At 41.8% G+C, this 25794-nt stretch overlaps 1 protein-coding gene across 1 annotated transcript; it reads left to right on the top strand.

Moving 5' to 3' along the window:
* The first annotated feature begins 1622 nt into the window (after positions 1–1622).
* bmp7b (bone morphogenetic protein 7b) lies at positions 1623–25553 on the top strand. The gene is made up of 7 exons (XM_030733363.1): positions 1623–2309; positions 17666–17858; positions 19577–19725; positions 22493–22696; positions 23774–23850; positions 24270–24380; positions 24584–25553. Exons 1-7 carry the CDS (start codon positions 1910–1912, stop codon positions 24731–24733), a joined length of 1284 nt encoding a protein of 427 aa, XP_030589223.1. The 5' UTR covers positions 1623–1909; the 3' UTR covers positions 24734–25553.
* The last annotated feature ends 241 nt before the right edge of the window (positions 25554–25794 follow it).

Below are 25794 nucleotides of genomic sequence, written 5' to 3'. Positions count from 1 at the left end.
AGTTTTTTGTATGTGTCATTGACAAGATATTCAAACACTGTTTGTTCTACTTTTCTACTAGTCCCCCTTGTCAAAGGCCCCTTAGTGCAGCTTACCCTGCCTGGCCTCAGCCTGTGCCCACTGTTTACTGGGACTGTCACCAGACTCATGGAGGCCGAAACAAAGGGGGGTCTGTTCTTGTTGTTCCGTCCAGGATTGTCAGCCCTTCTCTGGGCACAGACTGAACTGAGGGCTGGGGGTTGTTTGAAGCGCACTGGGAGCATCTGACCTCACCAACCTTACAGAAAGGGCATGAGAATGAGACAACGAGAGAGTCAAAAGAAAGTGAGAAAGAGAGGAAGATGTATAGCTATAACCCAGGACCTTTTAAGTCCTCTGTCAGAAACTGCTGTTATGTAAACACCTGTGGCCATTAGCTGATTCTATCTGAGGCACCGGATAGAAATGTTTATATGTTATATACTACTGAAAAGCAAGTTAAAAGCAAATAGAGTATTAGATATACAGAATGAGTAGTGGCAGGCTATGTAAGCTGTAATGCTTTGAGCCATGTTGAATTGTCACTGGAAAAAGAGGAGTGGAGCGCCTTTGAAGACAAGAACAACCACATTAAATGGGCAGGAAGGTGAGCTAAGACCCCAAGACATGCTCTGCCTCCTTTCCTCCCTTTCCTCTGTTTGCAATCATAACTTAAGCTGTCTGGCAGCCTCTCTTGCTGTGCCATTGAAGTCTAATTTTATTGTCATAAAAATCACCTGGCAAGCTGTAGCCTGAAAACATCTCAACTACAGACCCTTTGAAACTCCGCTCTCTCTGCAGCAAGTACTCTCTAGATAAAGCAGTCATTCCTGGACCATCTGAAGTCCCTCCGCCTGTGTCAGTGAGAGCAAAGCGCACATGAGGGTCAGGAGCATTCTATTAAAGTGTGGTGTTTAAGAGGTGCTGGTGCCAGGGGGGCAGATGGAGGAATGAAGCAGCTGCCGAACATCTGCACCCCTCCTTTGCAGTCTGGGCTCTGTGCACTGCTGCTTTTGTCACAAACTTCCTGCTCTAGCTCTGGGGATGGAAAGCTTGGATATCTTCAGAAATGCAGCATGAAATTGCAGCTGTGGGGCTGCAGTACAGCCTTTTTGACATCAAAAGATAACTCTCACAACCACATGACCCAAGGTATTCAGAGAGTGCACCTGCATGAGCCAATTAACCATTGTAGTGGCAGGATTGTAACTACGTGTTGCAACCTCTCCTACAGCATTGAAGCATTCACTCTCAAAGGCAAATAATTACTCTTTGCTTTGAAATTTGCTTTACATATGTACACTCACCATGAAAGGTTTATTGTCACTGTGAATTATCACAAGCATACAGGTACTAGGAAATGTGGAAAGAAATGACGAAATGTGATTTATAAATCCCGTCCTAATCCTTTTCTTATTTGCACATGTAGCCTCAAGCCGTTCTCCTACTGGCAACAAAGCCAAGCCAGCTCTGCTCAATAAAGCAATCACAACATTCTCTCTCTCTCTCTCTCTCTCTCACTCACTCACTCGCTCTCTCTCTCCTCCTCCTCCTCCTCTTAGCAAACAGCGCCTCCTCAAAATTTTGTTCTCGTCTCTCCTGGTGAAACCTGTCTGCTCGCAGCCTCCGCTCTGCAGTTTCATGCTGCACTACAGCTGGTAGCTTTTGATCACAGGTTGCGCATGAGGACCGAGGTCCACGCGTCCAGGAAAGCAGTCAATAATAGGACTTTGAAGTGAAGTTGATGTTTCACTCGGCAGCACTCCCCTCAACATGAGGGTCCGTAACTGATTTTGGATATTAAACCCAGTGTCTTTTGCTAAAAGTTTACTAACCACTTTTTTAGAGTTTCAGTGATCCGAACTGGGCGCAATTACGCACTGCGAGCATTATGGCACATATTTTGGATAAGCGTGCTCCCGCTTTGCTCTTAGTTTGGAGCTACTGCGTCCTGGCAGATACTGCCTTTACGAACTTTACGTTGGACAACGAGTTCCACTCCAGTTTCATCCACCGTCGGTTGAAGAGCCAGGAGCGCAGAGAGATGCAACGGGAGATCCTGTCGATCTTGGGGCTGCCGCACCGGCCGCGACCCCACCTCCATGGAAAACACAATGCTGCCCCGATGTTTATGCTGGACTTGTACAACGCCATGTCCACAGATGGAGACGAAGACAGATACTCTTATCCCTACAAGCCGGTCTTCACCACCCAGGGTCCACCGATAGCCAGCCTGCAAGATAACAACTTCTTAAACGATGCGGACATGGTCATGAGTTTTGTGAATTTAGGTAGGCTCTTCATTTTCTCAAGTCTCTCATTAAAATAAATTTTAAGACCAGCAATATAAGACCTTAGAAAAAATAAACATGTTAAAATATTCTCGATACAGTCATTGTTATGCACTTCGTAATAACAGAGTTCTTCTATTTTGTTAATAAAATGTAGTACTAGGAATGGCTGGTTAATTTATTAACTATCAAACATATAACAAGGACTTTGAAAAACAGATTTTTTTAAAGAACACATATGTTTGACTGGAAGTTTATATAGCTGATAAATGTCATATGCTAATTCACTTCCAAGGCCTTTTTAGTGAGAAGAATTGATACTTTTAATAATGCCTTCCGCTTGATGCGTCTTACTGCCTGTTTTTAGGATATCATTGCTTTAGTGAGATAATATGTAAGTGTCAAAGGTGGGAGAGCACAATCACTATGGTGGCATTTTATCTTCTTACAGTACTTCACCTTAAGGAGCAGCACAGGTATTTTTCTGATATTACACCTGTGTGCACACACAGGAGACCAGCACAATAACCACGTTTACATACTGCAGTTATCTAGCTAATACCAGGAGTGGCACATTCCAGTCTCCTTCTCTGTTAAACAGCTGTGCAACCAGTTAATGTTCAGGTGCTGTTCTGTGGATGATGGACCAGCCAGCAGCTAACATGTCAGCCATGTGTTATCTAAAGAATGAGTAAGTCAACAGCAGAATGAGTTCAAAGTGCGCCGGGTCCTCCCTTAATGCTAATCTGAAGACATCCCTCACACCACAAATAATGCCAGCCAGTGATGTTAGTTTAGTCATAGTATGATTTATTTAGATTCAGTTGCTCACAAAATGAGTAATAATGTTATAGGACACACTTCATATCAGTAAAATCATTTTGTTAAATATTGTTTCCTGGACCATTATGCTTATCTAATCAAAAACTCCTGGACTTTTTTTTTTTTTTATTGCTGTCAGCAACAGTCAGAGGTTGTTAAGTGTAAATAATCACAACATTAGCATATAGTATCACATTTAGGGATAGATAAAGGAACAATTTATAATTTAATTTGCTTAATAAATTATGTAGTCACAGCAACAGCTCCATTTATGTTCCAGATGAGTAGCTGTTACAATCTGGCACCAGACAGACAAAACAATAAATCAAATACTGAGAAAGCATAGGGGTGGTTACATTGTTTTTTTGGTTTTTTTTTTTTCCAACTTTCTCCAAGGAGTTAGACATTTTCATTCAGTCCTGGAAAGATCATTGTTGGAGTGTCTTGGCAAGAGAGAGGGAGGTGACACTGGCTCCTCCACTGCACTGTGTAATTACTGCGGGAGCTGCTGCATTGTGACTATTTTTGACAGGCTGCGACACAGATGGATCTGACCACAGAGACTCAAGACACAAGTCAAGGGCCTCGCAAAGTCAAGGGCCAAGACTGCAGTAATATGGCAAAGAAGAATGGAGCAGGGAGTGTTTGGGAAAGTGGCTATTGAGGCTGGCTGTTGTGTGATAAACTTTGTCCATATATTTTGCAAATGTCTTTACAAAAAAGCTTTACAAGATGGCAGCTGGGGAGATTTTTTTTTTTTTATTATTTAATATATTAACGGATTGTGGAAACAAAGTCACACTGCCCTCTTGAAATCTTGTGCCTAATGTAATCACTAATGGCATCCACTCAGGTTGAGTCTTCTTCACAGAACTTTTTTAGTGTTCTCTCAAGTGACACTTATTTGGATATAAATCGGGCATTCGTGATTGCATCTGCCACGTGTTACATCTATCAGTAGGGTCTGTTGTTAGGCTGGTTCCGTAGTCTCATGTGATACCATCAAATATTTGTCCAGGCAGCTTTATTCAAAACAGGAGAGATTCTACGCTGTTTCGTTACCCTCTATGAGAGAGAGGGAGAGGGAATTCACTGAGAAGAAAGTGATGGCTTTCAAATGGATTGACTATTTCCTCTTCAAATTCCTTCCTTTCCACATTGGCTCGTTGTGGTTTTTGTTTTCTTATTTAGGTTGTCTGAGAGCAAAATGAGTGTAGCTTTTATTTAAAAATTGTCCCACAAAACTCTGCATGTCTCCATAGCTACTGAGCCAAGGTACATTAGTCAGACTTTGTACCCTGGTTTCTGCTTCCCGAGAGGCCCGTTTTCACGCACTGTTTGCATTTAAATTTAAGGTTAAATATGGTAGGGATGGATCAGATTTTAGAAGTGCACTAGCCATCGAAATCAAAGATCCCTGTGTGTGGAGCCATCCAGTATATAAAACAGAGAGTAAATCTTCCTTACTGATTGCAGCTCAAGGGAGCTGATGCACTTTGTTGTCAGCTTGTCTGAGTATATACTGAGTCCAGTGTAGCCAGTGAGGGTGGGTGTGGGCTTTGGGACGGACCTCAGGCCAGGGAAGTCCTCTCTCTCTTAGTCACTTCAGTTTAAAAGCCCAGCTGTGTAAATGACTTACAGCATACGTTCAGAATGCATACTGCTACATGCAGCGCATGTCACCCAGGCACTGGGTGTGTGCCGCACATGCCATGATAACACGCCAGAAAGTTAATACACTCATACGGCTGTCATACTTAACTAATGAGAAATTTGAGCAGATACTTATAATTTAACCTGAAATACCCATTTGCACCTCCCCGACCACAGGAAAGGGCCATGACTTGCCTGTCTGCTATTTGCATCCTGGATGACGTAAAGAGTAGCAACATCGTCACTTGTGCTGTGTGTGTGTGTGTGTGTGTGTGTGCACGTGTGCGCGCGTGTGTATGTGCGTATGTGCGTATGTGCGTGTGTGTGAGAGAGAGGTGAGGGCATAGTCTTTTACTGCAAGATGTTATCATGAGGTGTGTTAGTCACAGCTTCCTTATTTTTCCTGTTCTCATGCAATCATGGATTAATGTATTCTTATGAGGCTGTGAGTCAATCAGAATGCTACACTAAGGCACTAATTTAGTGTAATATACATTTAGAAGATTTGTATTGTGATGATATGGTCTTGCCATGTTATTGCTCCACTTTAAGGACAAGACTAATTTTATCCTTTGTTTTTCTAATTGTCAGCAATATGTACTTCCTGAATTATACTTCCTGAATGTCCTGTGCCTATGGCACCCAGCTCCATGCCAGTTGAGTCCTGCTGAAGATGGCGATCAAGGTTACAAATTCAAATTTTCATTTTTTTAAGTTCTCAGTCATTTTCTAAAGTCATAGTTTTTAAACAACCACAGAGGTCTATGGCACAGACCAGAAAGTCTCATGACACTGGTTCTATAGCTCTACAGCTCTACAATACTTGTGTTAGTTGTGGCTGTGTTTGCAAAGTTGCCATCTTGTTGGTCTTTGATCAGATGCCAGGTCAGCAGGTGTCTAGCTAGACATTTCACCAGCACTGTAAAATTGGCAGTTTTGTCTTAGAATTTCTTTTCGTCGTGGTTATCTTGGTGGAAGATAAAGAACATAGTTCTGTGGAGCCACAATGTTACTTAGTTTCGTCTTGCTGTTGACAATAAAATTTATGGTTTGTATTTATTGAAATTGTGATTTTTTTTTGTGTGTGTTTAGCATTGATTGCCGCAAGCCTTTAATTACTACTTGAGGCCACAGAGGGCACTGTTACCATTTCTCAGTAGAAGTTACATAGTGTTGCTGTAACTCCTTTTTCTCTCTGCGTGTAGGTTCCTCCCTTTCTGTGATCACATTTTCCTTTTCCTCTACCTTTGCTTCCTCTCCCCTGCTGGTCCTGTGGATCTAAGACACTTCTGCGACACCTCAGGCTTCAGAGCGGCAGCGGACAGATCTGACGGCTTGCATTAGCCCAAGTGTCCGTTCGGCACCCTCACACCCCTCAGTCCTGCTTTGCACGCTTCCGCTACTCTGCAGGGGGGATCTCACCCCTGGCACCACTCTCACTTCTCCCATCTGACAGCTTAAGCTCCCTAGAGTTAACCACCACTATTTGTGCCTCCTTTACATCCCTATAGAGCTCATTAACTCTAATAACACACCTGATACCTAAAACTAGATATGCGTAGTCATTCACATAAGGGTCGGATGAACAGGACTGTAACACTGCATTAAATTATACAGACTTGACTGATGCCCCATAATGAGCTGTCCTTTTCTTTAGTTTTCGGTTGCTCCGACAGTGTTTTAAACACAGAACCAGGAACAAGTAAGTCATAGTTTCCGTATGCTAAAAGGAGATGGGTGATGAAAAGTGGAGTGCAAGGAAAGGGTAGCTTGCACAAGATGTTTATTCTATAAAGAGTAAAGAGAGTTTGATCTCTTGGGTACAGAGTGACTATCCACAGTAGGGCGATTACCACGTTAGGAAACATCCTGCCCACTGGCAGCTACTGATGACATCATGCCTGCATGATGTATTTATACTGCTGTAGGGCCTGACAGCACTGGCTCTCTGGGAAAGGGTCAGCAAAGTTTCATGCTATAACTTACTCACACTTCACGATCATTAACTTGCCACAGTGGGAGAGTGCGCACAGTCACAAACACGTGCATGTGAGTCTGTGCGCAAGAAGAAACAGTAACCACAGGAAGAAGAGTCTTTACATTTAAGACTTGTGGTCAAACCAGACTTCTCTGAGCTCTTTTGCTTGAAGGCCACTGAGAGGTTTGAGATTATACTAACAGCTGCTTTGCTGACCTCTTACTCTCACTCTCACTGCGGCCATCAACCATGTTTGCCCTCTGCACCCATAAACTATACTTCTGGGTTCTACCTCATGCTTCGCTGAGCATCATGAACCAGAGATTTATACTGAATACGCAACAATCTGGAACCAGCACTGATATGTCTTTCCTGGTACAGTCAGTCTCACTTACTTCTACTGGTATACAGCCATGCAGATGGTTTTGTTTTAAAGCAATAATTTGACTGTTCAGTGAATAGGCTTGATCACTTTCTAATGGAGTGCTGGGTAAAAAGATCAATAGCTGTCTGAGAAAAATGAACCAGCAGGGCAGCTGAGCTTGCCTGGCTCTTTGCATAGTACTGTCAAACTGCACTAATTACACTCTGATTATTTAATTAATGCAAAAAAAAAAAAAAAAAAAGAAGCATTTAAGCAACAATTTGCAGAAGTTTTATTTGCCAAACTATTTCTCAGCACTCCAGTAGGTTATTGTCTACTGTTAGCCCCTATCTGATATAACCCCTACTTAAAAGCCTAAAGCTGTCATTATTACTTTTCTATTTTTGGATGAATAAAACAACTGATGAACTTGCTGTAGGTGGGTTTGGATGTAGCCAGGCTACAGAGCTAAGTTAATAGGCTGAATTGTGTCAATTCTGTGTCATAGGAGTAATGCTGATCTACTCATTAAAATGTAGGTGAAACAATAAATGCATTTTTACAAAAACGGTCCCTTTAATTTGGGTTTGAATCGTCCATCTCTGAGTTTTCTGCTGCCACCCTAATTTATAATAGAGGGGAACTGTAATCTTTGTGTGGTGCTCAGTATATAGAATTAGAGTTAGAAAAACCTCTTCCATTCATTAATGTTACTTAAGGTAATACACACTGCCAGGCACAATAACTTCAGGTACAGTTTATTCATCAGTAAATAATTTTGCATCTTTTTCTGTTTTTTTGTATTTTATTTTGAGAACTACTCACTAACAAAGTAGTGGACCTGAAGAGCCTACTCTACAATGACAAATTGCATCATATTGAGTACTGGAACTTGCAGCTTGCATCCACTTGCTCCCTTGTCAAAGGCAATTGTATATTAGTGAAGGGCGACTTTGACAATAAAGCAATCGAATCCTGAATCTACAGCAATCTTTGTTCTGTGGATAAAGCAACTCAGAGAGCCATTCAGTTTCCCCCACTCACTCACTCACTCACTCACTCACTCACTCACTCACTCACTCACTCACTCACTCACTCACTCACTCACTCACTCACTCACTCACTCACTCACTCACTCACTCACTCACTCACTCACTCACTCACTCACTCTTCCCCTCATCCCCTTGTTTTTATGTTCTTTAATTTTGTGGCCACAGGAGCCACACCCTCCTCATCCAGCCAAGCCACCCCTTATTATAGACCTCAGGAAAACTCACATACAATATGCATGTTGGCAGAAGGAGAGACTTAAAATTTTCTCCTGCATCACAGTGTGGCATCTTATTCAAATGTGATGGGCACATTGACACCCTGATTTTATCAGCTTGTTGTTCATTTTGTGTAATCACATTCTTTCCTTCTTAAAATAAATAAAATAGCAGTGAGGAAACTGCATGCTTGCCTAAAGAAATAGAAACCTGTGACAGCCAGTTCATATTCCATGCTTCACAAGCACAGTATTTCATCACTTATCATAAAACCACTTGCGTACAGTTGTTGCTTGGCTTTTACAAGCTTTGATTTGGCTGTCGGAGCCCGGTGAGGAATCTGGTCAGTATTATGGACTTCCGCTAACGCAATCTTCCACTTGGAGAACTAACACACATTACACAATGCAGCTGGTGACTGGGCAGGGTGGGTGGCTCTAAAATTGTGTTTTACTATGCACAAAACACCCGTTGTGGCTCCAACATGAAAGTTCTCAAACACAAGATTTTCCCACAAGGAAAAAGAATAAGGAATGAAATGCATGACATCTATTTGTGATCCACCTTTCCCCTCTTTTCTTCTCACTTCATGCTTCTATTTTCATTTCAATCTTTCTCTCCCTCTCCCCTATCAGTGCCTCTGTACCATGCAAAGAGTACTGCATTTCTTTATTTTTTTGCATCAGCATTGGTCCCAGGATCTTTGACTGTGCTTTCGCCCCATCTGCCCTCTGAGCTTCTCTGCTTGGTACCTGCTGTCATGGAAGTGCAGGGGAGTCTTAGACTGCTGCTGGTCACTGATAAGGCAAGGCCAAAGCAACCCAGATGATAGAAAAGTAGGAAACTGGGTGGAAATATTTTTTTATTCTGTGAATCAGGTTTTCCCCTTTTTACATGCATTTTGGAGTTTTAGCCAAAAAGCAAATTGTGTCAGTTTGACAAAAGAAAGATGCAAGGAAAGAGAGTAAAATTATTAGAAACACTAAAATAAGTCCAGCATTCCTGGCAATGAAGGAGGTCCGTCTATCATTGAGGCAGAGCTAGAGCACCCGTCGCTTAGTACATCTGGGCTTTTTGACCACTCGCCACATCGTCCCACCCGCAGATTGTTTCATCATCTCTCTCAGCAAGTGCTTTAGCTTGGCCAAGTGCACAGAGGCTTTGTTATGTACATCCAGATGTCATTTTGGACTCATGGGTTCAACAGGTGAATTTTGGAGATAATAAATAGGGAAAAAAAACATAATCTTCCTTGATCTTTTCAGCTGTGTACTCTGTAAAGCTGCCTTAAGCTCATGAGAGGAGAGGAGAGATTCATTGTCTCCATCTCTTGTATTTATTTATACACTAGGCCTTGATGTAATACATCAAACTGTGGAGTGCATTAAGAGAAATTACCTGACAGGAAGGCAGGGCTATCTGTACTAGCTATTACATTCCTTTGCTTCTGCTCACTCCCTGTCCAGCAGAAGGCAATAAAACGTGCACTCAATAACACTAATTAGCTCCAGAAACATTCCTTCTGAGCAAAAAAGTGAGCATACGTTGCTCTCCACACTTGTACACATGAAAGTAGATAAATATGCGTGTGCTTTTTCATTTACTGGGAGTGTACACAGAAGCGATTACATAAATCTCGAGGAGGGAGAAAGATGTGCTACACTAACAGTGTCGAGGACAGGCTGCATGCAAAGAGGAAAGACTGGCTTCAATGCATACTTTGTAGGCCAGACTTTATTCTGACCTTCATGTGAGAAGCCTCCTTAAACACAGTTGGGGAAGAAGCTGTAATATAGACAGGCAGTGACAAACAAATTCAACAACTCAACAATAAATTTAAAAAAATCTCTCTTATTCTTTCTGGTGTGTTTAATAGGGAGAGAAGCAGGGAACAGAAAGCGAATGCTTTAGAGAATGTGTGTGTATGTGTGTGTGAGAGAGACAGAGAGAGAGAGAGGCAGATGGAGAGTGGAAAAACATACAAAAGAACTTGAGAAAGTGTTGAAATGTTTTATGTCTGGGAGCACAGGAGGCCTAAACCCCTGGAGGTGAGGGGCAGAGTAGGAGGTTGGAGGCTAAACACCACACAGCACCACTGGGACCATATGATAACGAGCTAATTAATACTAGGAGGCCGGTGGTGATAATCAATACTGTCAATTCAGAAGGGCAGGCAGGGAAATTTGGTGTCATATGACCCTGAGTGTAGAACAGGCTGAAAACTGGGCCAGACGTGATGGTGGAGGTTGAGTTAAGGGGACTTGTTGGACGCTGAAAAGATAAAACTTCTCTGCACAGCTGCTTTGGCCTGCAGACAGCGGGAAACATCTGTATTAACCTCAGCACCACAGGCAGCCCAATGTGAAGAGGAATGCAAGGAGCGATAGAGAGAAGGGTGGGGAGGGAATGAATGTGAGTTATGAGTGTATATTTAAAAAAAAGAGACACTGGAGTTTTTCACTTGCTATTACCTGAGTTGGCTGCTAGCTATAAAACTAGAGCTGCGTGTCTCTGGTGTGACTGTAGCGTGACACAACCGCTTCCGAGCGCCCGAGTGTGTGACACAGTGCTGACTGAAAGCCAGAGTCTTTTATATGTCTAAACTAATTTGCCAGTTAGTCATTCCTTCCCTCCTCTGCGCTCCATCTTGCTGCTGACACACAATCGAAGGATCAGGAACTGGTAGACAATTGTGTCAGCTCCTATGGGAGCAGACAGAGGGGCAAGAATGGTGCAGGTCCCAGTGGTGCCACATCTAGTCACCAAGGCAACACTGAAGATATGTACCTGTGAGTGCAAGTCTGCATGATACTTCTCCATCTCCGTGAAAAGAAAAAGATTTGTTCATTTTGTTCTGTTTAGTGAGATATACCACATCTGGTGCTGATTAGCAGCACTAGAACACTTAAAAAATAATAATGTTTTTCAGTTGCTTGGTATTTGTGCGCTTTGTAGATGTGTTTACTTTAAAACAGCATCGCTTGTGACTGTCCAGAATAAGCACTGACTACCATTATTGCTGTTGCACGTGTAGAGACCTATTGGGCTTGGACTTACTGGGTTTAGCCACAGAATAACCCAGCAGCAATTTATATATTAACATACAGGACAGACACACAGAAGGAAGTACAGCATATAAACATACACACTAGAGCTGCATAATACTGTTTGCCTCTTCAACATGATAATAACAAAAGAGGTCTGAGAGTGCATACTTCCATCAATTCCCTGGATCTGGATTAGTGTATAATACTTTCTTGAGAACAATAACAAAACAGTATTTCCCACATTTTCTTCATTTTCATATGTAGTATTTGTTGAAATATGACACACCATGTCCTATTTTGTAATGGTTAACACATTTGGATCTCTATCAACTCCAAAATGCAATCACTTCTAAATCTTTGGTGACATTTTCATGCAAATTAATTTAAAAATCTTTTAAATAATCCTGCTAACAAACAGACAATAAATAAAGAGACTAACGGAAACAACAAAGAACATCATGATGGCGGTAATACGGATAGTTTACAGTTTACGGTTAAGCAATTAAGTTGTTCTTTATACTACAAGTGTTGGTAGAGATTTATCCTACCCAGACTTTCCAAATCTTTACTCTGTCTCAACAACATTTTACAATCATATCATTATATGTTTATCAAATACAAGATCACATAAAGAGATTAAAAATAATAAACTGTTTTGCATTAACAGCCGAACTCTTTTTTTCTGTGTAGAAGAGTAAGTTTTATAAATTAATCTTTGATTTATTAATGGACAGATGTGGTTTATTGTTAAATATTTATGGCCAGTAAATCTCATAAAATGAACAAAACCCTCAATTAAATACTCATAGTAGGCCATACTATGTAATATTACTACCTCATTCAACAACATGAGCTTGACATCAGACAAGCAGCCTGATATTGTGCTAAGCCCAAACTAAAGACTTAAAGCAAACCAGAGATTTACTCTTGTCCACCCTGCTGCACACGACTCTTTTCCCTTCTTTAGAGACCTCTGTCAGCGTTCTTTTTGGTCTTCTTCTTCAAGCTGTCTGAAGACTCATACTTGGTGTGTGACATAGTGCCCTTAAGATTTAAGCTGCACACTTCTTGTGGAAAAACTGTGTCCAATCCACAAAAGTCACACAGTGCATTTGGGGCTAGAGTGGGAATGAAAGGGGAGTCATTCTCCTTGACACATGTTTATGTGCCAGTTACTTATTTTGTAATGGGTTTTTTAATGGTTACAAAAAAAGTTTAAGTAACAAGAGTTATTGAAGTGCAAACTAACAATAGTTGACGCTGTATTTGTTCTTTTAAAAGTAAGTGTGCCTTTAAAAAAACCATTTTTTTAAATGGATGTAATGACTTCAGCCCTAAGGTTTCACAAAGCAGTAATTTACTCAAATGTTAGTCTAACAGCAGTAAATTAGTAAGTAAGAGCGTTCGCTGGGGACTATTTCATTTTGATTTGTTTATGCAACCGGAAAGGTGTATGTGACATTAAAGCAGCGGCTTTGTTCATAGTACTGAAATACAGTAACATATTATCCATACTTTTTTTGGGAAACAAATAAATATCTTATAAGGGTCTTTGTCTATCCACAAAATACCTGTTTTAACATAACAGCATTGTAGATTTTATTTATTTTTTTGATAATTTTAAAAGTATGCCGAGAATTATTCATTTTACAGTTTATTGTTCTCTGGAAAGAGAACTGCGGTTTTGGCTTGATGAATATTTGAAAGATGCTAACACAGTGTTCATGAAGAACCTTCTGGTTGCCAGGTGCATGGTAAACTTGGAGGACTGAGGAGTCACTGTCCTTCTGATGTGTGCTGCTGTGCACGTGTGTGGCCTGCTCAAGTCAAACGATGTGGGATAACCATGCATCATCAGCATTTCTAGAAAAAGCAATCAGACGTCTTCATACCAAATGATAAAAGCAGCTCGCTGTATAAGAGTGTGTGTTTGTGCACTTGTGTGTGTTTGCCTCTTTGCATATGTGTGTTGTTGCATCTCTAATTATGGATTACAGAAACCCATAATGATTGTGTTACCGTACTGTGACGCACAAGACTGTTCACTTCACAGGCAATACTTTGTGATGCTTGTGCGTGTGCAATGGACTCTCTCTCTCTCTGTGTGTGTGTGTGTGTGTGTCCGGGTTAAAGGCTCCAACCGATTTGGATGTTGAATACTGAGAATGAAGGGCTCACATGGCATCAGAGGGTGTGTTCACCATGTTTGTGGTGTGTGTGTTTTTGCGACACAGGTGGGGTGAAGGCTACTCACTTCCTCCCAGAGGAACTCATAAATGTACTCACTTGACTTTAACTGTGCCTCTTCATCTGAGGACTGCCTCCTTTGCAGAGAATGAAAGAGAGAAAAAGGAAGAATTATAGCAGAGGCTTAAGCTGCACTCTGTAGGCTGCTTTATTTTTCACACAGATTATACAAATACATGCACTGCAGAGTGGACATTTGATGAGAGCGGGAAATATTTAGTGTGGGAGTTTTACAGCAGCAACATCCAGCTGTTCTCATAAGCAAAGATAAAGAGCTTTTACAGTAAAGGGGCGGGTGGCTGCTCAGGGGGGGGCTCAAGAACAGGTCTGGCTTTCTCCCCAGAGGGACTGCACCTGCACTGGGCTACAGGAGGAGGGAGAGGTCCCTGGAACAGTAGAAAAATAAGCAGGCTCTGAAAATGTGTGAGAAGGTACCAAAGTAAATTAATAACAAGAAGTAATTGTTTCCTGGATGAATAATAACATTAAAGTGGTAGTTGTTGCATTCCTCACAATAATAAGGACATGTCCTGTTGTGTGGGGTTGTGTCCTAGAAGATCATGGCAGAGCGGCACATGACACAGGATGATTAAAGGAATATGAAAGAAAATGTGTATTTCTTTTTCACAAGTTGCATTTATTTTACTTTTTCTTTTAATATATCAGTCACTTGTCTGTGTAGGTTCTCAGTCATCCAGGTCATAGTAGACTTACTGGACTTCTTTTTGTTTCTTGAAGACGTTTCACCTCGCATCCGAAAGGCTCGCATCTTCAGTTCTCAAACCAAATGGTGGAGAGACCCAGATATTTAGGTGCCGTTTACACTAGACCGTTTTCATTTTGAAACGGCGTCGTTTTGATGCGTTTCGCCCTTCTGTTTACATAACAGAGTGAAAACGATGTGTTTCGGAAACGGGGTCCAGAGTGGAGCGTTTCAGAAACGCACCAGCTTGCGTTCTCGTGTAAACACTTGAAACCGGGGTGATTTGAAAACGCTCGACTTGCACATGCGCACTATGGTTGCGACGGCCACAGTTTTTCGCGCATGCGCAAATTGATAAACAGTACTCGCGGATTCACGAGTGCTTCTTATGCTTTTCTTGTGTTTTTACCATCTTGTAATTCAGCGTTGTGTGCAGCAGCGATCCAACCTCATCGTCAGTCCACACAAAACCTCTCACATTGGCCGTTTTGTAAGTAATGACCAATTTGCCGCACTACCTACTGTATCACTCCACGCATGCGCGTCTTGCATAAATAAACTTTGCAAAGAGAAAATCAACGCCAACTTGTGGCCTGGCATGGGAACTACATCGTTTTCATCGTTTCACATGTCATCGTGTAAACGCGGATCGTTTCTGAAACGCTATCGTGTAAACGAAAGGCTGAAACGCCTCAAAACGACACCGTTTCCAGTGAAAACGGCTTCGTGTAAACGGCACCTTTAACCCCTGTGGGTGTAGTACCCTAGAGGTGGTTATGACCCTCTATTGATCATGTGCATAATCACATGTGCCAAGGTGTGAAAGGAGGGGTGGGTCATTACAATTGGTGGTTTCAGATGAAACCAATTTAGCGCCATTGTTTCATGTGACCTATTGAGGTCACCAGAACAAAGGTGTGAAACCATCTGAAATCATCTGAAACCACTGATTGCAATGACCCTCAGTCATTGTATCTTCCTAGGATTCTGTGAAGCTTTCAAATGAAGAAACCTGAGTTTATTTTCTGGTTGATTTTATTTATTTATTTATTTTTACAGCGTGTGTATGTCACGATGAGGGGCTGTGTGCGGAGGGAGAGGACCCAAGTGCAGGACATGCGCAGACGTAAACTAAAACTTGTTTATTTCCAGGAACTCAAATATTACACAACACAAACTCGAAATCTCCACCAGGGCAAAAATCAACTGGAAGCCTGGGAGAAACCAAAAACTAAAACACACAGCTAGGAGGGGAACACTGGGGGGAAACAATGACGACGACGCGACAACGAACAAAGGAAGACTCAGGGCTTAAATACACACAAGGGGATTAGGGCAAGTGGAAACGGGACGACAGGTGAACCAAATGAACCTAATGACAAAGGGGAAGCAAAACTAAACACAAAGCACAGGGAACACAAGACTGTCAAAATAAAACAGGAACTGACTAAACATAACAGACACAGACCTAATACTGAAAACTTGACAAAGAGAACATGCACAAAACAACAAGGGAAACTGAACATCATACTCAAACAACAACTATAAGAAACACTGAGAAACATAACCTAAAAAGTATAAGAAAGAAAGCTACACAAAAGAAACTCAAAATGCTGGGCCACCGGCCCAGGACCATGACAGTGTATGCAAAAAAGTTCACCTATAATGGTCACAAGCCAAAACCAACCCACCACTGTGCTATTATACAGTGTGTAGTACAGTCTGAGCCTGACGTGACCTGCAGGTGCAGTGGTGTAGGCTAGCTAGTAATTCAGGTTTGCTTTAGATTCAGTAAAATGCATGCATTGCCAAAACACAGTATAATGTTAGAATGTTTCACTTGTGGGTGGGAGCTCAATGAAGACTCTGACTGACTGAATAAGAAGCGATAATAAAGAAGTGGCGCTGCTCAGAAGCGCTGGTGTTGAATCATAAAGTGAAGTCTGAACAGCTGAATAGGTTTTCAAACCAGTCTGCCCATAGAAGGAGGACAATGGGAGCCTAAAGCTGTCCCTCAGTGAAGAGTAATTAGATCCTTTCTTACTCTGAATCATCTCACAGTGCTGCCTTTGTACATTGTACTTCAGCAATTGGGTTTAATGGAGACATAAATTAAATATCTATAGGTGACTGAGCAAGGGAATACCTGTGATCTACAAAACAATTTCTCAATTCAAAATGTTATGAAATAATGTCCTTAAAGGGGATCTGTTGAAGTCTATAAAAGCACATGTGACTCAAAATGAGCTGTGGGAGGTTTAGCTCACACAGGAGTCATCAGAAGAAAAACCTCATTTTACACACAACCCCATTTTATATATTGATAGGATGAATTTTATAACTATGGTGATTCATTGATGTTTCCTGTTGCTTGCCTCTTCCATTTAAATTAAACATAAGCAAGACAAAATCAAGCTGGCTCAATAATGTATATTTTCATTTTCTTACACATGTGAGTATATCTTATATATGTGTGTGTGTATATGCACACATACTTGTATGGGTGGGTGATCTGTCACTTGATAAAGACAAAGGTGGAGGGAGACCCAGGAGATGACGAGACAGAAGGCACTGACCCCTGGGATGTCCTGCTGGGACATAAGATGAGCAAGGTCAGGGAGGTATGGGAAGGGTTGGAAAAGCTGGGATGTGAGGATGAGAGAGAACAAGGGGTGGGGAAGGGGTACACCGAACATCAAGTTCCAACTCATGAGAACCAGATGAAGGGCAGACTGGATGACTCTCTGGGGCTATGAAGGGAAGAGAGGGGGAAGAAAAAGGCTCATAAAGCTGTCAGAGTCTGCCCGCATCTCTCTATCACGGCTCAGTGTGTGCCAGATGCATTGCTTTTAGTGCTAGTTCTCATGCATGTTTCAATCATAAGCCAACATGTGTATTATACGGCTATAGATGTGTTTAATTTGGGGCTGACCCAGAGTTTGACAAGCAATGTCATCTCCTCGCTAATAACTGAGGATGATGGACGGTTTAGGAAGAATGAATAGTAGAAAATCTGAGAGGAAAAGACATTTGTTGTCTTCCTCCTTTGCAAGCATATGTTTTGTTTCCCTGGAAGATGCAACTCAATACCACACGAAAAGCTTTTAAGTTTCATAAAAAGTCACATTAGCCCTTTGTGTCTGCCTGTAAAAATTTAGTATCTCTGCTAAAGGGGACGACGCAACATAACTCATGTGAATGAAAAACATTCTTTGAATACATACACCCTCTTTAAGGATACGTTTTTCTCTTTTTTTCTGTTTATTTTTTGCAGTGGAGCACGATAAAGAATTCCTACCAGTGCGGCGGCATCATCGAGAGTTCAAATTCGATCTATCACGAATTCCTGAGGGTGAGGCAGTCACTGCTGCTGAGTTCCGTATATATAAAGACTTCATCCATGAACGATATGATAATGAGACCTTCCGTATCAGCATCTACCAGGTGTTGGAGGAACACTCAGACAGGTGAGTTTGAGGCTATTGTTGTGTGTCAAAATAACTAGTTGCGGTCTCTGCAGTGAAATCCTGCTTAGTGGCGATTATTTATCTGAATTTCAGGTGTGGGACCACACCTCAAACACTAATGCTTCAGCTACATGTCGCTTTGTCCATGTTTTCTTGCCCCCACGCTTCCTCCCCTTTCTGAGAGCTCACCTCCCTCTTGTCTGGGAGCTGTCGCCAGTCCTCACTGAGGCTTTCCCTAAACCGCAGTCTCAGGCCCAGATCTTTGCTTACTCCATCCATCATTTTCTTTCATTAAACATTATCTAATCATAATTGAGGTGTGGTCCCTGTTAGTGGAAAAAAGAAAAAGCAAGATCAACTGACATTTAGCACCGTGCCACCATGATATTTACATTTTTTTGGTTTTGGTGAAATGTCTCAGCAAATATTGACTGGATGGACTTGGGAGTTTCCCTCAGGGTGAACCAAAATCAATAAGCTGAAATACATTTTTCATCTAGTGTCGCAAACAGGTGGTTTGGTTACCAAATACCTGCAGAGCTGAGCCATCATTTACAACTGTGCTCACATTCAATTACTTAATACTAGTGTGCAGACAGCCTAAACTAGAATGGCAAACCGGAGCGTGTCATCATGCTGATGTTAGCATTTAGTTCAAATCACTCCTTTTCCTAAGTACAGATGTTTAGTCTGAAATTATTTATCAGTTAATTTTGACTGATCTTCCTGTGGGGAAAGAAATACAAATAATATTAACAATTGCAGTTGAATGAAATTTAATCACCAATAATTTTATGTCATAGAGATGTGTGTTTGTGTTTGTGTGTGGGGATGGGGGTGGGGGTGGGGGGTGTCAATTGTGACATGTGAAGAAAACCTGTTGCTAACTGACTGTGTTTTGGGCTGATATTTTAACCAAGAAGGTGATTTCAAGCAGTCATCTTGATTCTGAAAATTTGTGACAGGGCTTTTTTGAAGATGTTTAAATTCATTAAAGATTAAACAGTTTATTTTGAAGACCTTGATACACATACCAGAAAGTATATACATATCTCTGAAATGGCCCGTATCCTGCTTTCCTTAACCCTTCCTAAAGGTTTCTGTTATCCAAAGGGAACAACACCATCATTTGTTCCTTTGCCAAAGACAGGCCCAGGTACATGAATGAACCAGAGCTCTGTGACACACTATCTGCCCAGTCAGAAAATAGGTCGGAATACATGAATGGCCACATGAAGAACAAAGGATTTTAGTCTACAATGATGAAAGGGCAGAAAAAGTCAGTGTACTGCTGGACAATAGGAGCAACTTGGATATGCACTGTTTCTCTCATTGCTTTTCGCACAGTTTTGTCCTCTCTCATAGCTGTACGTTTTGCTCCCTTTCTCTCTTTGGCTTTCTGGCTATCCCACAAAATTCTGGTCAGTGATGGACTGTGTGTAGTGTATGAAAGGACCCGTCGTTTATAAAGCCATTATTGTCAATTAAGAAAATGAAATGTTCCCCTGGGCCTCACCAGCTGGAGCCCTTCCTGCCTCCCTTCCTTTACTCTCAGTCTTGCTTCATCTATCTCTTTGGTTCACTCTGTCACAGTCCCGCTTTCCACTCAGCAGCTTTGCTTCAGTCACTTAGCTTTACACTCTGTCACATTGTTTCTACCTTTTATTAATAGGGTATGTCAACATCTAATTTTAAATGAGTTTTCTTGTCCCTTTCAGGGAGTCAGACCTATTTCTGCTGGACTCAAGAGTGATCTGGGCAGCGGAGGAGGGCTGGTTGGTGTTTGATGTGACAGCCACCAGTAACCACTGGGTCTTGAACCCTGGCAGAAATCTGGGTCTACAGCTGGCTCTGGAGAGCACAAATGGTCAGGGTAACGAATGTCAACACATAGACTGTCACCAAACTGTTTAATGACTTGGCCCATAAAGAGCAAAGACCTGTCCTGGTTTAAATCTGGCAGCTTTTTCCTTGTGCACTTGTGGATGGCTTCCAGTGCTCCTGCTACATTTGGATCGCTCCATGGAAGTCCTGTTCTGTTCACTCTGAATCTCAAACTTGCATAAAGATCTACCTCAGTCCTTGGCTATGACTGAGACACTAAACAGCAATCTAAGATTTTTTAGACACTCACAGGATATCATTCATTTGTTTCCCTGGGTCAGAATCTCAACTCAGTAAAGTTCTGGGGTAACTGAGGAAAAACATATGACACAAATAGTATGAACTGTGGCATGTGCCATCGTCCATCAGCACACAATGGATTGAAAAGGCCGAGTTCAGAAAGAGGAGTTGGCCTTCTTTTTTTTTTTTTTCTTTTTTTTAAATTTGAGTTCAAGGGTCACTGGTTTAACCCAGTTAAGGAGATTCAGCTTACATCACAGAAGTGGAAGCTTGTCAGTCGGGTTCTGACGTGTAGCAGGACCACTGGAAGCGGTCCAGAGGTGCACAAGGGATCAGTGCTCAAGTTCAAATCACAACAGCTTTTATGCAAAGTATGCAGAAGAACATACTCTGAATGTGCAGCATATCAAAGCAAATGGTACAACAGCAGAAGACAACACCAGGTGCCACTCCTATCATCTAAGAACAGGAAACTGAGGCTACAGTTCATAAAGGTTCACCAAAATTAGACAACAGAAGATGGAAAAATGTTGCCTGGTCCGATGAGTCTTGATGTCTGCTACAATATTTGGATGGTAGGGTCAAAATTTGGCCTAAACAACATGAAAGCATAGATCCAGCCTGCCTTGTATCAATGTGTTAGGCTGGTGGTGGTGATGTAATGGCATGTGGGATATTTTGTTGACACATTTTGGGCCCCTTACTAACAACCGAGCATCAGTTTGGCCGGTCTACTGAGTATTGTTGCTTACTATCCCCATCCCTTTATGACCACAATGTACCCATTTTCTGATGGCTACTTCCAGCAAACTGGTTTCTTGAACATGACAGTGAGTTTGCTGTACGCAGATGGCCTCCACAGCCACCAGATCTCAATCCATTAGAGCACCTTTGGGATGTGGGAAGATATGTATCACACTTGTACAGCCAACAAATCTTCTGTAACTATCTGTAACTATCTGTAAATCTGTAACTATCTGGTGCTGTCATGTCAATATGGACCTAAATCTCTGAGGAATGGTTCTAGCACCTTGTTGAATCAATGACACAAAGAATTAAGGCAGTCTGAAGGCAAACGGAGCGCCAACCCAGTACTTGGGTTGGCTGTAGCTCAGAAGTTAGAGCAAGTCATCTACTAAGTGGAAGGTTGGTGGTTCGATCCAGTCTGCATGCCAAAGTATCCTTGGGCAAGATAGTGAATTCCAAGTTGAATTGGAGTGTGAAAGTGTGTGAATGTTAGATAGAAGGGTGTGGGAAAAAGGGGTTTGTATGGATGGGTGAATGAGGCTTGTTGTATAAAGTGCATTGAGTGCTCAAGTAGAGTAGGAAAGCACTATGTAAGAACCAGTCCATTTACTACATGGTGAACCTTATAAAGTGGCATTGAATATATTGCATGTATACATAGTGGTATGTATTCAATTCATATCCAATTTCAGTGAAAGTACTTGCCAGTTACTACTGGGCGCACCTTAGAATGCATTCAGAATAAAGATTTATAAGACAAAGGAGTTTCAGCTATATTTAAGTGTAAACATTACAAAATAACAACCCTGAGTAAACTGCATGAATCATAGGACTGTGCAGATGATTATGGTTAGATGTTCAACACAAATGAAGGTCAGCATTGTATTACAACAGGCGTAAGCCTCCATCATCGCTGAAAAAGGTTACAATCAGATGATTTCTTCCTTGTGTGCGAAAAGATAAATCAAACCCTGCTTCTCATCATTCATCAGCAGTCATTCATCACCACTATCATCTGCCATACCCTCAGCATCATTAGCAGACATGCGGAAAGTGCAGTGTGTTAACCTAAGGATAACATCTCAGCAGGAGTTTGTCATCTTGAGTCTTAAATGTTTGTCAGCATGAAACTTTATCAACAAACAGTTAGCAGAGCTTGTTTGAGAACATCATCCATCAAAGGATGGCAGGATGTTACATGTTACTGTAGGTGCGGAAAACAGACACTGTGTAGCCTTCAAGGCGTTCAAGGGGTGTGCTGGTGAGGCCATATCTATGAGTGTGTGTTTGTGCACCAGGTATGAAGGGTTATGGGTGAGCATGTACAGACAGGCTCACGGGACGTCTCGTCGCCAGCAGAGACCAGAAGCCTTGATTTACCACTGAACAGCGATCAGATACACATTCTTCAGTGCAGGAACCAGATAGACACTGCTGGAGCGCATGTACATGTACACGCGCAAGCACAAACACACCCACGCAAACACAAGAGGAGAGGCTTTGATGTTCAGTGCTGCATTTGTTCTTGAGGTGGAGAAGGGAAAGGAATTCGGAGAAGAAAGTCTCAGCTGTAAAACCAAATGCAGTGAAAGTGGTTTCAGTATGAACAGGACCCCACATATGCAAAATGAATTCTAAACAAAGGCACACTAAGCAGGGACATATTTATTTGATTTCAGGAGTGCAGGCTTTCTCATTTATACATTGCCCTGTCTGAACAAAGCCAACACCTGTTATACTGTCCTCTCTGTCACCCCCTACAGGAGAGAGTATCAGTCCTCGTATGGCAGGCCTGATTGGTCGCAGTGGGCCTCAAAATAAACAGCCCTTCATGGTGGCCTTCTTCAAAGCCACTGAGGTGCACCTGCGAAGCATCCGCTCAGCCCCAGGGGGGGGCAAACAGCGTAACCCCAACCGTTCTAAAGGGGCAAAGAGCCAAGAGGCACTCAGAGTGGCCAATGTTGCAGGTAAACACAAAATGTGTTTGTGTTTTATAAACATTCAGCAATGATTTACTCTGGCATGTTGGGATAACCCCTGGATCTATTTGGTTTTTTTGTATCCTGTGGGAAGAATTCATGGAATGGGGCATAAATAACTGATACTCTACAGTTTCATAATAAAAGGCCCAACACATGCAGCATGCTCATTGAGGTGCACACACACACACGTACGTGGATGTGTTTAAATACAAAAGTACGGCCTTGGAATGGATGTGATTCCTGCGATGCATAGTTGAGGCCTTTGTTTTGGAGGTGTGAGAGGGCTGTGTTTATGTGAAGCACTGAAACATTAGACTGTAATGCCTGAGCTTCAAATATGCCTCTGCTGTCTTTGTTTATTTACACAAGCATTACAGAGTACTTGGGGCCAAGTTCCCTGCATGGAGGTAAGGCAGCACAGGCTTTTATGGCAGAACACATCTGCAGTGTGCTGTGGGGCAACCCGGGCCACGACACATGGACTAAATGGGCCTGTTTAGAACTTTGAATAGCAGTGTTCTTTAACTAGATGATGAGAACCAGTCGCTCATCATCATTTTCAATGTGAACTGCTTTCAGGAACTAATGTACCACAGAGCTCCAGAGGTCACCAGAAGAAGCGAGAGATACCATTTGATAGAAAACAGACTATTCTTTTCAACACATGGGCCGAGTAAAAAAGAAAAAAGACATGTTGAAATAAGTGAAAAAGGAGGGAGAATAAATAAAGTCTAGAGCTGTGAAAATGTGGCTCAGCTACTCTGTATGCACATCTGTTTCATCTACTGGAAACTCAAAGCCCAGCAGAGTGACCTCCATGCAGGATAGCTATTCATTTGAAACAATTAACCATGCCACTGCTCTATCTGGAGGTGGTTTCTTTTAGTCATCATATAAGTGTTGATGTTTTGTATGAGAACATCGGGCGTGTTTAGGTCTGCTCTTTCTCATTGCTGCCTAATTGAGGTCTGACAGTAGAAAATTGTTACTCATCTAGCTGAGAAGGATAAAAGCACTTGTGCTGAAATACAAACTCTCTCTGTTTTTCTTCCTGTTTTATAGAAAACAGCAGTACTGATCAGAAGCAGGCATGTAAGAAGCATGAGCTCTACGTCAGTTTCCGAGACTTGGGGTGGCAGGTACCGAAACCATTTTTCTTTTTTGGTCCCCAAAATTGCTTGGCCCAACAGAAGCCTAAATCAGACACTGCTGTTTGCCGCTCTTATCCCAGAATCCTGATGAATGGCACAGTGGAAGCCCAGAAATACTTGAGTCCAAAGGCTTACTTTCCAAATGCTATAGCCCAGGTGAAAAAAGCTTTCAGTCAATGAAGTTGCTGCTTTATTTGTGTATTCACAACACACAGTATAAGAATTCTTTGTCTCTCTTACTATATGACATGATGTGGCCACGTGCAGACCCTGGTGGACAGGGACAGAAAACAGATTAAACTCCTCTATGCCTTTAATACAAAAAAAATTTTAAAACAAACTTAACAAATGCAAACAGTACAGCCACAAAAACAGAGACCAAACCTGAATTTCTCCTCCACTCTCAGGACTGGATCATCGCTCCAGAAGGATATGCAGCATACTATTGCGAGGGAGAGTGTGCCTTCCCGTTGAACTCCTACATGAACGCCACAAACCATGCCATTGTGCAAACACTTGTGAGTAACCATAGAATGAGGGGAAAAAAATGCAGCAGTCATGTTAAGAGTCTAATCATCTCATCAAATGTCAAGACAATGTAGCCACTGTTGGAACAACTGTGTTTAATTATCCAGAAGGGCATCATTTTCAGCAGTATCCACGGAAATGCCTTTTTTTTTCTTTCTTTCTTTACATCTTATTTTCCTCCTCCTCTTCCCAGGTTCATTTCATTAACCCAGAGGCAGTTCCTAAACCTTGTTGTGCCCCCACGCAGCTCCACGCCATCTCTGTGCTCTACTTTGATGACAGCTCAAACGTCATTCTCAAGAAATACCGCAACATGGTTGTCAGAGCTTGTGGCTGCCACTAGACCATCACCATCCTTGCATGGACACATGTGTATGCACACACTCTTGGGAAAAAAAAAGGGCTTCCCCTTGCTGTAATTTGAGAGTTGGTTACAAAATACACTACATGCATTTTTTTTTTTTGAAGATTCTGTGCCATTTTCAAGTGAACAGATAAGCACACAGACAAACACACATACACACACTCCCACACTCACGTTTGTGCTTTCTACTGTGTATGCAAGACATTTAAAACAGTGATTGTAATGTATATTCATTCACACCCAACAATATTTTGTTTATTTCAGTAATTATTATAATTATTGTAGTTAATTCTTTGACTGAGCGAGGGACGATGAATCTGTATTTTTCTTCTATGTACAATACCATGTAAATATTTTGTTTTTTCAAACAAAGCAAGTGTATTTATTTTCTGAAATGTCACTTGGATTTGTGGGTTTCTTTTTTTTCCTGTGTGTAAAGCTGCCTACTTTCTTTGTCAGTGTGAAAGCACACAAACTCTGAAGAAATGAAAAGAAAGTTGACAGAAAACTACTTTTGACATTAGCAGTGATTTCAAACATGGCGCACCACACTCTGCCTCAGAAACACTTTTTTTTTTTTGCAACAACAATCAGCTGAGCTGCCAGAGAGACGGGGGAAGAGACTGGGATCTTTGTACGAAGCATCTTGTTCTGTGTGCTCGACATTTTCAGGTTTATATTTTTCTGCTGTAATACAATCTGTCATATTTAAATGGTCTATTTATTGAGAGCCGGCTAAGTAACCGTGTGCTCCAGTGTCTCGACTATGTTTTACTGCTGAACTGGCACAACAATAAACGGGAGAAAAGCAACCGAGCCACTTTGAGATTTATTGTTTGATCTGGATGAAGAGCAGACCTGTATCCAAGTTTGAAGAGGACACACGCTGGTACTGAACTTTCTTACATTTTCCTGCACAAATATTTGCTTGGATTGTAGCCTCATCCTTCACCTGCTGACCTGAGATCTGTAGCAAAGTTTTCCACATTCAAAAGCAAAGTAAAAAGGTCTCAGGCTTAGTTAGTGTGTGTGTGTGTTTT

This window comes from Archocentrus centrarchus, chromosome 7 (genome assembly GCF_007364275.1).
Source record: "Archocentrus centrarchus isolate MPI-CPG fArcCen1 chromosome 7, fArcCen1, whole genome shotgun sequence".
In the NCBI taxonomy this organism is placed as follows: Eukaryota; Metazoa; Chordata; class Actinopteri; order Cichliformes; family Cichlidae; genus Archocentrus; species Archocentrus centrarchus.
This window is presented reverse-complemented; position numbering and strand designations above follow the sequence as displayed.